This window comes from Aythya marila (assembly GCF_965140915.1).
Source record: "Aythya marila genome assembly, chromosome: 2".
Lineage (NCBI taxonomy): Eukaryota > Metazoa > Chordata > Aves > Anseriformes > Anatidae > Aythya > Aythya marila.
Window position 1 is genome coordinate 149,470,490 of NC_139043.1, and position 17,035 is coordinate 149,487,524.

The window sequence follows — 17,035 nt, forward strand, 5'->3', positions numbered from 1 at the left end:
AGGGATAGGCATATGGATACAGCTACTGGAGTAGGGTTTAAGTACACCTAAATACCTGACCCCTGTGTCCTGGGTGAAATAATTGTATTTCTCAGAAGTCTTTGCAATCAACAGCCATGTGCAGTAGTGCAGTTTAAGCTCTTGCCCAAGTCTGAAAGGCATCTTAACCTGCCTTGAGTCCACATAAAATACCACTTAACACTTCAGCTCTATATTTGTCTGGCACTTGAGAGCCAGCTTTTCACCCTACATTGTTAAAAATAAAATACTGAGTCCAGATTGAGAAGTTTCCTAATTATTTTAACAGGGAAGACACACTCTTAGCTTTAAAAGTCCCCACTTCACATCCAGAGGTTTTCCAGCCTGTTTTATATTTTCTTATTAGAAAAAAAAAAAAAAAAAAAAAAAAAAAGCTCAAAGTTTACATAGTTCCTTCTTTAATCCATGAACAGCTTTCTGAGGAAAAACTTGTTGCTCTTTCTCACACCACACTGTGCACACCTCCTTTAAGGATGACCACAGACCTTGGGATTTGTTGCTTTTATAAGCTTCTCAGAAGGTTTCCCAAGGCTCTCCGGTACCAGCACACCACCAGTGATTGCCAAGAAGCAATACCCAAAGCTCAGCTAAGGGGATGCAAGGGGAGGATGTGAATTCAGCCAAGGCTGCTCAGAGCTAATTGCTTGGAGCAGTGAGGAGGAAGATAAAGTCAAGAGAGCTTGGAAAGAAAGCTCTCCTGGTGCCTGTACATCCTGCATCCAAGGACAAGTTTGGCTCTGTATTAGATACACCTTCAAGATTCCAATGTATCAGCACGTAGAAAATATCCTGCTTAACCCATAATCATCAGTGCAGTCTGGATGCAGAGGGAAACATGTCAAGCATGGACTGAGACACAACCTGTGTGGTGGACAGGCATAGGTGTGGGTCTGGCAGCATCCAGCACTGCTGGGGCTGCCCTTCTGCAAGCATGTGGCCAGGCAGCCTGGGGAAGCTGGTGTAGCAATAGAGTTTTGTCATGGCTTCTCCGTTTTTTTAACTGTTTTCAAAAGATAAAGAGAGAATAAAACCCCATGAGAACCTCTTTTGCACAGCTACTAATTGCCTTGCTGCAGCGGTTTGGAGGCATTAACACTCAGGAAGCACTTCTCAGCTATAAAACATTGCACAAAGATTAATCCTAGCACGAGCTTGGTGGGGCAAACACAGGTAATCTCCATTTTGCAGACCAAAGGAGAGGTTAAAAGGAGACCATCAATTTTACAAACATCTCCTTGGTCTGGAAAATATGACATTATTATTGTTACACTTAATGTCCTGCAATTACTATACATCAAAGAGATTTAGGGGAAAAATATAAGGGCTTTTAAGTGTTTGGGTTGGCTTTGTGCAATGATTTGTGTCTGTCAGAAAACATGCATTCTCAAGTACGAATGTAATGTGCACGTATTATGTAAATAACACACACTTGCTTGAAACCAAGCAGGATGGCACTAGGTGGGACTGGGTATGTAGCAGGCACTGGGACTGAATTTGGCACTGCCTTCTGCAGGAAACACGCTGCCTTCGGGCTGCTGAGCCCTTGGTTTTGCATTTAAAGTATCACAGATAGTGTCCCAGTTTTAAAGAAGATTGCCTGTGATCAAAGTAGTCAGGGAAGTTTTCTACAAAGAGCATTCAAAATGCACAAGTCAGGTGCCAAGTAGCTCTGATACTGTCTTAAAAATAAGTGCAGCTTCAGCTTCCATGACTTCCCCAGTGCACGTGTTGGGGATGCCCTTTTATTTGCCATCTGGTGAGAAAAACTTTAAGCCATATATTATGTTTTTTTTGTTGTTGTTGTTGTTGTTTTTTTTTTTCTCCTACAACCATAAGGCCTAAAAGCTAACATTTTCTTTTAGATATGCTAATCACATGGCCCCAAGAGCTTTCTTTAAAAAAATAAAAATAAAAATAAACCCCCTCAAATATTATAACTCAAGATAAAAATTGTTGTAACATGGTAGTTTATGAACAATGTGCTACAGATAAGATTGCCAGGGAACCCTGAGCCTGATTTTATTTTATTTACCACAGCTTTAATCCATCAAGTTCCACAGAGTTGTTTGGGATTGAGAACAGCAGGTTCCCATCTCATGTTTTTTGTACTTTCTGACCACCAAAAACAATGCAGAAAACCACTCAGAATAAAACAAGAAAACTATAAATAAATGCTATGCCACATTACAGCATATACTTTTTGTCCTGTCCCCTTATATACAGGTTACTGAATTCAGTGGAAGCGTCCACAGCATTTGTTTCATAGAATAACAATGGAAAACTTGAAGGGGAGCCAGCTCAGGGAGGTGGGAGAGAAAATAGAAAGAAATGCAGCATGTGACATGAGGTGCCGGCTTCCAAAACACTGAGACTCTCACAGCCCCTGAGGTGCATGGTGAGTGAAGGCAGATGGACAGACAGACTGAGAAACACAGGCAGAGGAGAGAAAGAGAGGAGAGAAAGAGGAAGGGCGGAAGGACGGATGGAAGGAAAGACGAAAGGAAGGAAGGAAGAAATGAGATGATTTCTAACAAGCTGGTTACAATCTGCCATTTTAATTGCAGATCACTTCCAATTCCACTTTAAGACACAAAAATCACAGAGCATCTTCAGGGGTGTACCTAGGAGGAGAATTTGGGCCCCTGTTTGTAAACCAACTGAATTACTTCTCAAGGTAGAGTTTATCAGCTGTGTATACTTGAGCAAACTAAAAGCAGTTACAGCCCTGCCAAGAGTCCCCTTGTTTCCGTGATCACAGGCACAACCATGTAGATTTTTTTGACCTTCAAAACACCAGAAGATTTCCCCCCAAAAGGCCATATCCCACCCAGCTGGCCATATGTGCTCCAAATGCACCATGAGGCTGCCTGGTGGGCATGTGAAGAGTTGCAAGGAAGTGAAACCACCCAGTCCTTTGGTCTCAAAAATCACTTCATATCAAATACCTGTCATTAGACTCTGAAATCACCCATGGTTTTTCTAGAAGAGGAGGGATCCTGACACTAAGGGACCATTTGGCTGAATAATTCCTATTCACAAATACAGCAAGAGGGTTGATGAGAAGGGAGAGCAGACTGAGCTTGGTAGACCAAGCTGTCCAGCAAGGGCCCTGCGTGTGTTTGGTCCATATTGCGTGGGTCTTGCCACAACACCAACGTCACAGCCTTATAACACATAGCTCCAGTCACCTTCATCTCAGTTACAGCATAACAAATCCATCATGCTGTCTGGAGTCAGTCCCGCAAGCCAAAATGAAGCTTAAACAACAATTAGCATTTTCAGATCTCCTCATGCCTCATTTTTAAGTACAAATGTAGTAAAAAGTCACAAATTACTGAGTTAGCAAAGCAGGCAGCAGTAAAACATGGCCATGAGCAGTGTTTTAAGATTGACAGAAATCTCTGAACCACTTTGAAGAGGAGACTAAAAAAGAATGTCAAAAAAGGATGTACCTGGGAATTACCAGCTGTACAAATGACTCTGACTGTCTCAGAAAGGGTCACCCAAAGTGGTTACAATGAGGAGCTGAGGCCATGTCATGCCTTAGTTTACCCACCACGGCCAGCTAGAGGAGACAGGGCTCTTTTGCCATCTAATCTAGATAAGGGCAAGTATTTTCATGAAGTGGCTAATTTCCCTTAAGCAATGCAGTTTTAGGGGGACACCAAAATATTTCATCTGTTCTGGTTGAAAATAAGTTCTGGCTGAAAAAAATAATAAAATGGTGGAGAAGTGGAGAAATCTTCTGAGATTTACTTTTCCCATCTAAGAAAAAGCTGCTTTGATTTTGTGTTCCGAAGTAGTGTATTCCCTTTGAACTTGACCTGAATTTAAAAAATGAAAGAAAACACTAAAAATAGGGTTAGACAGCCCTGAAGTTAATGGACAGCCTTTATATAGGGAAACAAACAAACAAACCATTTTGGCTGTCCTAAAGGTCTCTAATTTTTCATGTAGCTGAAAAAGAAACAACCCTCCTCTCCAAAAATCTGTTTCAGGTTGAGTTAATGTTAGATATTTGTGCTTTTTTTTTTTCTTTTCAGTTTCACGACAAAATGGAGAACCAGAAATTCAGACTTCTGTACTGAAAGTCCCGTTTTTCTTCCTTTTCTAAAACTTTTTTTTTTTTTTTTTGAGAGGGTGCATTCCAACCTCAAACCTGTTTAAAATCAAACTGGGGTCTTATTGCAGAACTTGAGTTTGCCACCTTTCCTTTTCATGAGAAATTTGGGGACCTAAGGAAGAGCATATGGGGGCAACAAGAAAAAACACAATTGACTGAAAATAGCAGTCATGGCCAAAAGGCTGGTGAAAGGATACAACAGCTGGAAGAGGGGAGGCTAATAGCAAAAAGGTGGATATTGTCCTAAAATTAGGATATTATTTAATTAGACACCGGAGTTCACTAGCATCTTTTTTTTTTTCATGAGGAAATGCAACAGCTGATGGAGTGCGAAGTGATAAAAATCAGATCCAGCCCTGTTCCTGCAGCACCTGATGCCTCCTCTGAGACCTAAGCTCCCCCTGTGTGAGCAAGAGTTCCTGCTGGAGGGGTGTCCCCATGTCCCCAAACTCCACATTAAGGGTTGTGGCACAGGAGCCCAAGTTGCGTGTTCAAAGCAAGACACGTGAAACTGATTTTAGTGACAAGGGGGAAAGCACCTCATAATGAAACCATGATTTTAGTGGGAGGCTGTCACCAGTCAAGTCCAGTTGGAGGCCAGTCACTAGTGGCGTCCCCCAGGGCTCGGTGCTGGGGCCGGTCCTCTTTAATGTCTTCATTGATGATCTGGACGAGGGCATCGAGTGCACCCTCAGTAAGTTCGCAGATGACACCAAGTTAGGTGCGTGTGTCGATCTGCTTGAGGGTAAGAAAGCTCTGCAGGAGGATCTGGATAGGCTGCACCGATGGGCTGAGGTCAACTGCATGAAGTTCAACAAGGCCAAGTGCCGGGTCCTGCACCTGGGGCGCAATAACCCCAAGCAGCGCTACAGGCTGGGAGATGAGTGGTTGGAAAGCTGCCTGGCAGAGAAGGACCTGGGAGTGATGGTTGATAGTCGGCTGAATATGAGCCAGCAGTGTGCTCAGGTGGCCAAGAAGGCCAACGGCATCCTGGCTTGTATCAGGAACAGTGTGACCAGCAGGGCTAGGGAGGTGATCGTCCCCCTGTACTCAGCTCTGGTGAGGCCGCACCTCGAGTACTGTGTTCAGTTTTGGGCCCCTCGCTACAAGAAGGACATGAAGGTGCTTGAGCGGGTGCAGAGAAGGGCGACGAAGCTGGTGAGGGGCCTGGAGAACAAGTCCTACGAGGAGCGGCTGAGGGAGCTGGGCTTGTTCAGCCTGGAGAAGAGGAGGCTCAGGGGCGACCTTATTGCTCTCTATAGGTACCTCAAGGGAGGCTGTAGCGAGGTGGGGGTTGGTCTGTTCTCCCACATGCCTGGTGACAGGACGAGGGGGAATGGGCTTAAGTTGCGCCAGGGGAGTTTTAGGTTAGATGTTGGGAAGAACTTCTTTACTGAAAGGGTTGTTAGGCATTGGAACAGGCTGCCCAGGGAAGTGGTGGAGTCACCATCCCTGGAAGTCTTCAAAAGACGTTTAGATGTAGAGCTTAGGGATATGGTTTAGTGGGGACTGCTAGCGTTAGGTTAGAGGTTGGACTCAATGATCTTGAGGTCTCTTCCAACCTAGAAATTCTGTGATTCTGTGATTCTGTGGGCAGCTGGGGCCAGCAAATTCATTTAGTGCAACAACTAGTTTCAAGAAAACCTAAAAAGGGCTTTAATTAGGCAAAATATCAGGATGCTCCTTCTTCCCTTCTGTGCCTTTTCTGAGCTGCTGCCTCCCCGTGACCTACTGCCACCTGTGTGCTTTGCAGACCTGCTTTACGTCACTGCCCACAGCGCATTCCGTGCTCGTACACAGGGAATGAATCACTTTCTGATTAATCCTGGTAATTATTTACATGTCTCACAGTCGGGAGAGCCCCAGGTGAATTACACACTTCCCAATAAGTTTTCTTTGCTGCCTCAACAGATGGCAGAAGCCCTTTTCAACCACCTGAAGCACAATAATCCAGGTTACGAATCCTAGTCCTAGATGGGAGGAGAAAGCAATGCGGAGATGTGCAAATCCCTAGTTCTGATGGGGATTTTTCCAACCTGGAGCTAACGAAGGTGTGCGATGAGTGCCTGAAAGCTAAACAACAGCAAAAACACCCACTCTGTCCCACCTCCGACTGCCTTGTCAGCTGGAACTGCACACGTTTTTGGCCTCTTGCTATCTGCTCAGCATCACTGGAAGCCCAGCACCGTACCCTCTGTGCTGACACCAGGCTGCATCCAGGCCCACACATGCATGCACGCCTTCCACTTACCAGCCACCACCTGTAGCTGTCTTCTGGGATCAAGGCATTTTGTGAGGTCAGGAAAGGTTGCATAGTTGAATTAAACCTCTGGTCGAACCAGAGGGAATGTCCCGGCTCCGAAATGCAGGTGTTACAGCTACACGGCCTCCTGGGGTACTTGATGAGTTTCCGGACGTGCTCAGAAAACTGTGTGATGATATGTTTAGGATCCCAGGTGTTCGTGGTCACCTGGTGTTTGTAGTTCAGCAGAAATGACGTTACTGTGATGAGCACGAAGGCCAACGTGAACACCTTCAGGTTCCTCTTCCTTACGGTGCCCATGCCTGTGTGCTGGCAGAGCACGAGATGGGCCAAAGCTAAGGCAACAGGGACAGGGCGCTGGTGACACGGCCAGTTACTGCCCGGGGCTCAGGATGGACCTACTAGTACCTCTGTCCATGGGGGGGGGGGAGGCTTGGTTTTCCCCAAATAGGCTGAAAAAAGGCAAAGTTGGGTATTTCCCTTCCCTTATTCACAGTGCTGGCAAATCTCTCCCACTGAGGCTTCAGCGAAGACAGATCCTTGTCCTTCCACGTTCCAGAAGATTTAGAGGGGAGCAATGTCAGCATGAAAATTTAGCTTTTCTGTGTGGGAGCGAGCCATAAATTAAAGGAAGCAAATCACAGAAAACAGAGGATGGCTCTTCTTTTTTCTTTCATTGAAGTTAGTTCACCAAGGATCAGACCAGTCGGGGACGTCCGTTCCAGCAGAGAGACGTGCTTTGATGTCCATTTAAGCCACAGAGAGCTGTTTGCAGCCTGCAGACACACACACACACACGTAAAAAGAAAGAAAAATAAATGTCAGAAAGGCATCGCTCCCAACCTAGTTTCTGTGCTTTCTGCTGCCCGTCCCAAAACTTCTGAGCCCTGGACGCAGGGCCAGCAGTGACTTCTGCTGCCCTGTTTGCATACTGACAAGTTGCAGGCTGAAATTTCCGAAAGGGCAGAGCATCGACCTGTGGACATTGAGTCCCTTTGTATCGAGTTAGCCACAGCTCCCTGGCCTTATTTGAATTACAGCTCGCAGTCACTTGAATGGCAATGAATCACCTTATTCCCTTAAACTGACCTTGATAGCCACTAGGTATGCAAAGTATTCGTACAGCAAAGCAGCTGAACAAAAAGTGTGGACAGAGGAGGGAGGAGCGGGACCGAGAGGAAGAGGAATCGGTTCCTTTTTCTTCCTCCCCCAGCCAGCTTCATTTTTAAAGGATTGGGGCTGCACTCGTGATTTGGAGAGAGCCAAGCAAGAACAGCTCATACATCCTGGGACAGACGGGACAAGTTAAAGGATAAATGGCCTTTGTTTTGCATGGGTTATTGCTATTTTCCCTCGCTGCCAAAGCAGGTTAGGTACAGCCAGGTTTTGATCTCAGAGGTTCCCCCGAGATCCCAGCCAGGGAGAGGGGGGATGTGGAGGGGCCCAGAGCGGAGATTTAAACAAGCAATGAGTCTCTAAAAGCCAAAAGCCAGATCCCTTCCTCCCACAATGCCATTGTTTCATGGGAAGAAAATGTCTTGTGGTTTTTTTAAAACTTTGGATGTTTGCAAAAAGCCCCCAAAGTGCCATGGCTTAAATAACATTCTTTTGATGAGAAAATAAAAATGAAGAAGAAAACATCGGAGAAGCATCTGTGTCAGAATAAGTGCAGCTTGGGAAAAAGCAGAAGCCCTGCAAACAAAGTCTCGCTTGCTCAGCTTCAGGTTTCCGGCAAGCAAAGGGAGAGTAAAACTGCGACTGTTACCTATCAAAACTTCCCATTTTTCACTCCCTGCAGGATCCCTCCTGTGTTAGCCCCAGAGACATGGCTCGCCCAGATCAAGGAGAGGTGGCCACAGGGCTGGGCTAGGCTTTGCTGCTGCCTCTTCTCTTGGAGAGCTGCGAGGAGCTGCCCAAGGCCATGGTACTTGTCCCAAGGGTTGGAGATGGTTGCTTGGAGATACAGGACTGGTTTTGAGCGGCGGTGGTTAAATATTTACCGAATCCCGTAAAGCCAAACCTGAAAGCAGGAGCCTCAGATTGTGGTGGCAAGCCTCTGCTTCGAGTTTCCCCTGTGCAGCCCATGATGGGCAGGCTGTGCCGTCCCGTCAGCTGCTGCTTGCCAAATGCCTTGGGATTTATTTGAAGCCTGGCCCTTACGAATGCATCTACAGGAGCTCGAGGGCTGACAAGTGGGTCAGGGCAGATAACAAAAGGCTTTATTAACCCGGGCTGCTTGGGCAGTGAATTATGCTGTGGCACAGAGCAATCCTGCGTGCCTGGCTCCGATAAGGATGTTTTCAAGGGACTCGTGGTGAGTTTTGGGGTAAACAGAGATCTCTCTGCGTGCAATTTGAGAATCACAACCCAGAAGGCATGGGGGATGTTGCCACCGTGCCTTGGAGAGCAAGAATGGGATTTTAACAGCCCCATCCACACCAACTGGCCTCTGTGCCAGCGAGCAGTCCCAAAGTTATTCGCTTTACTGGTATGGATGTAGTTGCTAGTCTAAACAAAAACACGGCCTCTAAACCCCCCAGAGCTGGGCCAAGTCCCAGAAGCAGATTGATTCTCCATTTATGGGCCAGATAATTCAAAAGTCGTGATGCTGGCGGGGCGACCCCCTACTGCTGTTACTGCCGAGCCAAGTCACTGTTTGTAAACACAGTTCCTGCTTGTCTATTATTTTTAAGTAGAGGAGAGAGGGGGATTATCCAGCCTTTCTTGGAAAAGCCTATAAAATGGGGTATTGTTCATAAAAGACCACACTTACAGCCTCCAAAGTAAACACCCATTTCAACAGATTTTCTTTCTTTATTTATTTATTTTAACTGAGCTTAGGTTAAACTTATATTTGAAATATGGGGGGGGAGGGGGAAGGAAAAAAAAATAGAAAAAGAAAAAAAAATAAGCAGTGTTTAGACAGTGGACTAGTGTCTCCAAACTCCTAATCATGCCACCTTTTATAGCACAAGGGGAAGGTGAGAAACCAGAAGAGCTCCCATGGACCTTTTCCACATTGCATACTCTATTTTAATTCTCGCTCTTTCCGGTTTCCTGTATTCTCATGTTTCCTATGGGTACTCACAATAGAAAAAAATATGTATAAATATATCCCGGCAGAAGGGCTCTGGGGACTATAAATATGATTTAGGGCCTGAGGAAAAGGCATGCTGAAATGAATGGAAAATGCTTTCAGCGACTTCACTGTGACTTGGACCAGGCCCATTTTTTCCTTTCTTAAAACACGGGTTAGGTCCAAGATCAGGATTTTCTTTCTTCCTTCCTTGAGCTGAGGCCTCTTCTGCTGCGTCTGAGACCAAGCATCGTCCTATGGCCCCCTCTGCTTGTGGGTATTCTTAAATCCTTAATAAAGGGGTTTTGCAGGCTCCACACTGCTGTGCTAGAAGAACAAAGGGCAGGACGATGCCGAAGCAGCAGCCCCATGTTTGCTGCCAGTGTGAGACATCGCATGGGGCTGGTGACTGCCAGGCTCAGCTTTTGGGAACTTGTTTCATTTCACGATCCTATTTGCACTAGTTAATTGAAATCATTGCGAAGAAGCAGCACGCAAGCAGCGGCAGTCTTTATCAACATAACTCACCATGACCTTGGCATTGACACATCTATAAACAGGACGTTTTGGCAGCAGACCCAGAAACAATTTCTGGGAACCAAAGGTGCGGAGGTTTAAATTACATGCCCAGCCCTCAGTCCAGCTGCGGTCCCCCAAGAGCTAAATGGTGCTGAACAGCAGTGTGCATGTGGCCAGCCTGTCTGTGGGCAGCAGGATAAGCTACCTTAAGCAACAGGGTGCTTAAGGTCTTATCTGTAGTCTGGATTTCTCCTGCTACCTTCCCACTTCCTCCCACTTCCTACATTTACCCTTGCCCTCGCGTGCATGACACCCTCAGACACGCCAGAATAACTTAATTCTGCTGCAAACTTCCAATACTAAAATCCAAAACTGCATTTCTCAGGCAAGAACACAGCAGGGAAGGTTCCTCCACAGTGGGACCAAAGTGCAGGAGTGATGCCAGTGTGATTACAGAGTTGTAAAGGAGAGCAGAGCTTAGTCTTTTGTCTAGGCTTTATGAACTGAAATAAAATATACTGAGATCAATCCATTGCAATTGATTGCATTCATTGTTTTCTCATATTTTAGAGAGGAACAGAAATAATATATATTTTTTCCTCTCAGGGTAGATCTTCTTTGCATTGCAAACTCAAAACCTGAAGAATGTCCCTGGTCGCTTGCCAGCTTGGCATTAACAGACAAGAATAAAACCACATCAGTTCAATGGGATAATACAAAGAAATTCATAACACCTTCAGGAGATTTTTTTTGACAACTCCACCTACAAACGGTAGCGTATTCTCACCGTACTTGTTCAGTTATGTGAAAAAGCTCATCTGTGCACCCAAAGGGGAACACAAAGAGACAACAGCAGGTGGGGATGCCCCAACAATAAATACCCTGTCCTGCAGCTCCCAGGCCCATCCCAGGAGCCATCAGCCCATTAGAGCCCCATTCCCTCAAGCCCAGAGGAGGAGAGGGGCACAAGGGTAGGTGAGAACATGAAGTGACAACTCAGAATAGGGGAAACCCTGTCTGGGCCCTGGGGCTGCCCCAGGAGAGCCTCAGCCCCAGTGTCCAGCTGTGAAACCCACCCGGACGGGTCAACACCAGAGCATATTTGGGGGCTTGCTGCCTGGTGGCATGGGACACAGTATGGGGTGCACAGGGAGATCATTTGGGGATGGCACAAGATCATGTGTCTCTCCATGACTTACATTGCCAGCCATGGTGTATATATTTGTATGCCTGCCCTGTGAGCACCATCTGGGAATAAGTGCCTGGCTACTGGCAGGACCCAGGCATGGAGCTGCCCCAGCCTCGCCGCCCTTCATTTGCTGGATCCAGTCTGATTTCCCCCCAGCAGTGCTGAGTGAGAGCAGCGGTGTGAATTACTGTGTCAAATCACATTGGCCACAGGCCACAGGTAATTTCATTGGAAATACAGATCTTGAAGAAAATACCATTCAGGAATGAGTGACAGAAAATAATCTGAGCTACGCAAGTGATTATTTTGCTGAGGTCAAACTTACGTAGTCCATGTTGATTACAATAAAATCATTTCTAGGTGACTTTTATTTGTTTCTAAATATGCAAGTTATTTGACGATGTTATTTTGAAACTATTGCAGAAATGAAACAAACCTTTAGAAGTATGTCTTTGTAAGTGTGGCAGAAGAGACTATTTCATTATTAACAGAATGTTTTGTTTCCTGATGATGGGTCTTAAATGGAAAAGCATAACAAAAATAATCATTACAAAAATGAGAAAAAATCACTGTACTTCTCATCTCCCCAAGTCATAAATGTCCCTCTGTGGTTTAATTTGACCCTTTTTGATACCTGTTTGCTAGCAGAGAAGTCCTAACTACCAGCAGCACTTTGATGAGATCTTTGCTAGCCTGCATCAGACACTGACAGTTCAGGCTCCAGCCTTCTGGTCCCTAACCAACATTAATACCCAGGTGTAAAACAAACTTCCTTACTTTGATGCCACCAACGTTTTCCAGATGTAACATGTTGGTCAGAAGAGCGCAAAGGCAACAGGAAACAACATTCTTGTGCAGAGGCATTTCCAGCCTCACTGCTTGAATAGTTCAAAGGTCCGAAGTGCTTTACACTCAGAAACCACATCCTCACTCTCCCTGGCGTGCGTCACCCCGCAGGAGTCTGGCGAAGGACATTGGGACTTGCCGCAGCTAGCCATCAGGAGCCATCATCCAGCCTTTTGTGCATTATAGGGTTGGAAAATATAGACGTCAAGGAGTTGGGACTGGCTGTAATTTTAATTTGTGCTAGAAAGGTCGCAGTAGCAGAACTGCAAATGCCCGTTTTCAGAAGCACAGCTACAATCATCCCACTGCAAAAACCCCAAATACAAATTAGTTTCCCAGCTAAGCCACTGACAGCTGTATTGTTGTAAAGCCTTTTGGCAACACAAGCTATATTTCCTCAAGCATCCTTCCTGCTGTTTTGGGACTTATTCCCACACACACTCCCCGTGAGTAACTGCTTGGGCAACCATTGGTCTCTAAGCGCTGGCCCAGAATGAACCACGAGAGGGTGCAAGGTTAAGTGTTGTCTTGCTGCACCCACAGAAAACCAGAACAGTTTGGAAGACATCACCTTGGGGCAGCAGAAAGCCCGTCCCTGGAAAAATACACACAATTTTCCACCTCAGTTCTGCGCTAAATCCTGGAAAGGAACAATGGATGGGACTGTTTTATTCCAAACCGCAGGCTTGTTTGCCCTGCCCTGGCTCATCGCTGGCTACCTCCTACTGCCAGGAGCTGGCTGACATTTAGAAAGAAACACTTCATTGGTCTGACACCTTGCCAAAGACCTTTGAGCATAAGGCTTTTGCTACGTGAGATGTATTGTGCAATTACGAGACAGCCTGGCAACCCTTCACAGTTAAACACAAGGCAGAAACAGGAGCCTCCCTTACACAGACAATGCTGGGAGCCCGTGCAAGACCTCTGGTCCATCTCCCCCATCTCCAGGCGATAGGACTCAAGAGGAATCAAGGTCCAGAGGAGGTCTGCAGACACAAAGGGATGCTGCACGTGCCCCAGCACGGTGTGTGCCCCTGCCTCCTTGGTTCAGCCTTTTCAGGATGTGACTTCACAAATGCTGCTGGCCCCACACAACTGGCAGGAGAAGGTGAACTCCATCCCTCCCAGACACCAAAAGCCAAAGGATGCAGTTTTGGAAAATCACCAGGTGACCCATGAGGGTGTTGAAGGACTGGAAAATATTGCCCAGAGAAGCTGTGGATGCCCCATCCCTGGAGGTATTCAAAGTATGGTCAGATGGGGCTTGAATAAATCTGGTGTGGTGGGAGGTGTCCCTGCCCATGGGCTAGATGATATTGAAGGGTCCCTTCCAGTACAGACCACTCTATGATTTTAGGAATCTAAGAATTCACTCTTTTCCATCTGTAACTTAATTAGCATCAAATTGGGTTCTGTTCCTCGGAGCTAACTGGTAGCTCTCACCCGTCCCTCTTTACCTCCTCACAGGGGTGACAAAGGTTCTCCTGTCCTGTGTGCCCACAGACATGGAAAAGCAGCTCCAAATCCCACCTGCCTTTTAATCAGTGAGAAAACAATATGCAACTTATGCCCCGTCTCTGACCCCACTGCGAGGCACAAAGCTCTTTGACCACTTCTGTCAAAAAGGGTCACAGTATCGAAGTAGCCCGTTGGTATATTGCTTGGATTGGTAAAATGCTCACCCCGGGCAACTCCAGTTAATCATATCAACACTGCCTATATAAAAACAACAAACAACAACAAAAACAAAAAGAATAAAAAATAAAAAATTCAGGAACATTTAAGCCATGAAAAGTTGCTCTGAACAAATCCGAAGGCAGCAACTCCTCCATGTTTCTTGAATTTGGAGCCAGCCCTTGGGTGTTGTTTCATCCATCGCAGTGAATAGGAGGAGAACTGGAGGTGGTTTATAGAGCGTAACTGCATGGCATTTTAGGTGCTAAAGATCTGAAAAAAAATATCATGACTTGTGTCTTACCAGTGAGCAGGTCTGCTGGCAGGCTCGAGCTGGCCAGGTAGGCAGGAGATCTCCCTGGTACTCCAACACAGCCTTCCTGCCCACACACCTAGCAGGTCTGTGCGGTCAGAGTAAGCAAACAGCTTTTTTGTGCAAGATGTGTTGAGGATTAACAGCAACTCGGGTGGGGAAGCTGCATTCTGCTACCTTAAAATAAATCTTTATCTTGGCAGCCCTTATCAGGCGTGTTGCTGAGCCATCTGGAAGTGGAATCTCTACCGTGATGCTGAAGGAAAGGGCTGGAGGCTCTGGTCTGGGAAGGGTCACGAGGCTGCCAGCACCCTTGGGTGCTGAGAGCTGCCAGCCCTGCCTCCTCCCATTGGGAATTAAGTTGTTTTGTCCTCTGCTGTTGTGGGAGCATTTGCAACAGCAAGAGCTTCCCCCTCCCTCCCACACCAAGTGTTATTTCCTGCAAGGGGTGTTTTCTTTAGAAAAAAACGTGGTGTTAATATGCAGGATTATTGTGCTGTCCTCCATGGGCTACAATTCCTACTCATCTCTTCAATCAAGCAGGAATTTTTGCTTTGAATGGGACTAGAAATGCCATGAAAGATGTTCTGCTCTGCACAAAATCTCTGACCTCGCCTATCTGCCATGTCTATGGCAGGGGACATCTCAGGAGCTGGGCATGGAGAAAGTCTCCAAAGGCCTCGCTGCAGGACAACTTTGTTATGGTCAGAACTGGTGCAGCCAGAATTGGGTATGAAGCAAAGTTTGTTCTGATCAATGGAGCTTGCATCAGACTCTAAATAAAAATTGGCTTAGGAAAAAGTAACACCCTGGGCCTGAGAGTTTGCTCTCCTGGCTGATCCTAGTCCAAAGATGCTGATGCTGCAAATTCATTCCAGGACCCTGTCAACCTGTCACCTTTCTGATAAACACTGTGTGCCCTTCTGTCACGTTCTCCAAGCATCTAACCTTCAGCCTTGGGAGAGGAGTGAAAGTGGGTCTGGGGTGAAGGGCAAGGCTGAGTGCAGCCTGGCTTTCCCCTGGCGGCACCAGTTGTGTAAGGCTGACATACACCTGGGTCCCAGTTATCGTTGGGAAACACAGAGGTGATTGCAGCTGTGGAGACAAACCTGTGATCAATTTATTTCTGGAGGCAGCTATAGCGTGAGTAAATCACCGTTTGTATAATAGCCCTTTGTTAATAGTGCCAGGCTTGGTATCACGCCAGGCTCAGTAAAACATCCCACTGCTAATGTACCAAAACTCACCCACATAAGCCTCTTCTTAACTTTTCCAGGCAGTGACAGTGCCAAGGGAGCGCTCAGCCATGTCTGCAACCCATGAACCAGCCACCCCTTGCAAACCAGCCCCTGGGTGTCTTCATCATGGGATAAACTGGGAGAGGCCAGTGAGACAGGCGATTAACTCTAGCTTATGGGCAGCTCCACCACTGATCTGTTTATGGTCCATTCCCTTGGCTCAACCCTAGGTTCAAGCATTTGAAACTAGGAGCAGAAGAGCAAGAGCCATCCAGCTATAAACAGTAGAGATTAAGACCAAGAGAGAGGCTGGAGGCTGCCAGGTCTCACCAGGGCTGTGCTGGAAACCAGCAGTGGAAAAACATGCTGCAGGTAGCAATGTCCTTCACAGCCCCTCTACCTTGCTAAAAAGTGATTTTTGGATGAGGAGCCCTGCTTTTCACACACACTGTGACTCAAAAAAAACCAGCATCTCTGCTTCCCTTGTAGTACCTCGTTTTCTAATATATTTTCCAAACCCCCTTCCCCACAGACACATTTCATGTTTTAAATGGCAAATAGATCACTACAAACTTAAAAATATCCCTTTCCTTCCTCATCCTGCAGTTAGCAATGCTGGACAGACTTGTAGGATGAACCTTCTGGACTGTGAGTGCTGTTTTGTGGTGGGCCAATACTCACTGATGGGCTGTGACTTTTGTGTTGTCCTTGTATAAGCTGGTACATCAACAGCCCAAAGCTGGGGCAACAAATACAATAACTCCCCTGTGAAAATCCTAAACTAAAAGTCATACATGGTATCTATCTCTGTGAATTGTTCTACTTCCAATAGTCCTTGAAAACATCCAAATGGAAGACCAGGCACATTAAAAATTGCTGTTTGATTCCTTTGACGTTCTTTGATGGCAAAGAGTCCATGGTGACAGAGTTCAAACCCTTCCCATGCCATTAGGTGGTATTTACTCCGGGATCAAGCTCTGCCAGCCTTTGCTTGGGAAAACAGGAGCTACTGAAGGGATTTCCAGGGCATCCACATATGTTTCTACTGAGCATAGATCTTTAATAGTTCATGATAGGAAAATCCTAGAGCTGCATCTGGCAGAGTTTTTCAAGAACAATTTGGGGGAAATTTCTTTTCCTTTTTCTTTCTTTCTTCCTTCTTTACGTTCCTTCTTTCCTTTTTTCTTTCTTAGGGGGGTGTCAGTTTGCTAAAACCATATCTTTTTGGGGATACAATAATTTTCCATCTTGATTTTCTGTTTCAGTAAACTTTTTTTTTTTAAAGAGGAATCTTTAGCATTTGAAATAAAAAGTTCTAGTTTTTATCTTGCAAAAAAAAACTTATTTTAGAAAATCTGTAGTTTATAACAATAAAAGGAAAGCAAAGCATTTAGAAGAACAAAATGGAAAAAAAAAAAAAAAAAAAAAAGCTCTAATTTCACTCCTAGGAGGAGGGTGAAGAAATTTTCACCTCTTCTTTTTAGTTTTAATTCCTTTTGAGATGACTATATGTATATATTTAAAAACCTTGCTAGTTTCGCAGAGACAGTAAGAACACTTTCAGGTAATCCAAATACAGAAAGACAAATTAATGGTGGCAACAGCAGTAGTAGAAATAGATGCAAGTTAAAAATATTGTAGAAGTGAATTCCTGTACATGCATTAGTTTCAGTTTTATAGGATTATAGAAGAGGATATAGGATTATTTCAGATTATAGGACACTTTAAACTAAAGGTAGAATTCAATCACATTGA

General features: G+C 45.6%; 1 protein-coding gene across 8 annotated transcripts in view; it reads right to left on the bottom strand.

Annotated features, from left to right (window-relative positions):
* The window catches only part of ST3GAL1 (ST3 beta-galactoside alpha-2,3-sialyltransferase 1), an 83,694-nt gene that overhangs the window by 26,572 nt on the left and 40,087 nt on the right, over nt 1–17,035 (bottom strand). For 7 of the 8 annotated variants that reach the window (XM_082753393.1, XM_082753394.1, XM_082753400.1 and 4 more), the window contains one exon: nt 6,414–7,201. In XM_082753393.1, the coding sequence (XP_082609519.1) occupies nt 6,414–6,725 (312 nt within the window). In that variant the 5' untranslated portion in view covers nt 6,726–7,201. Of the gene's footprint in view, nt 1–6,413; nt 7,202–7,401; nt 7,420–17,035 lie in introns of those variants that run through there. The other variant, XM_082753399.1, reaches the window with a different exon arrangement.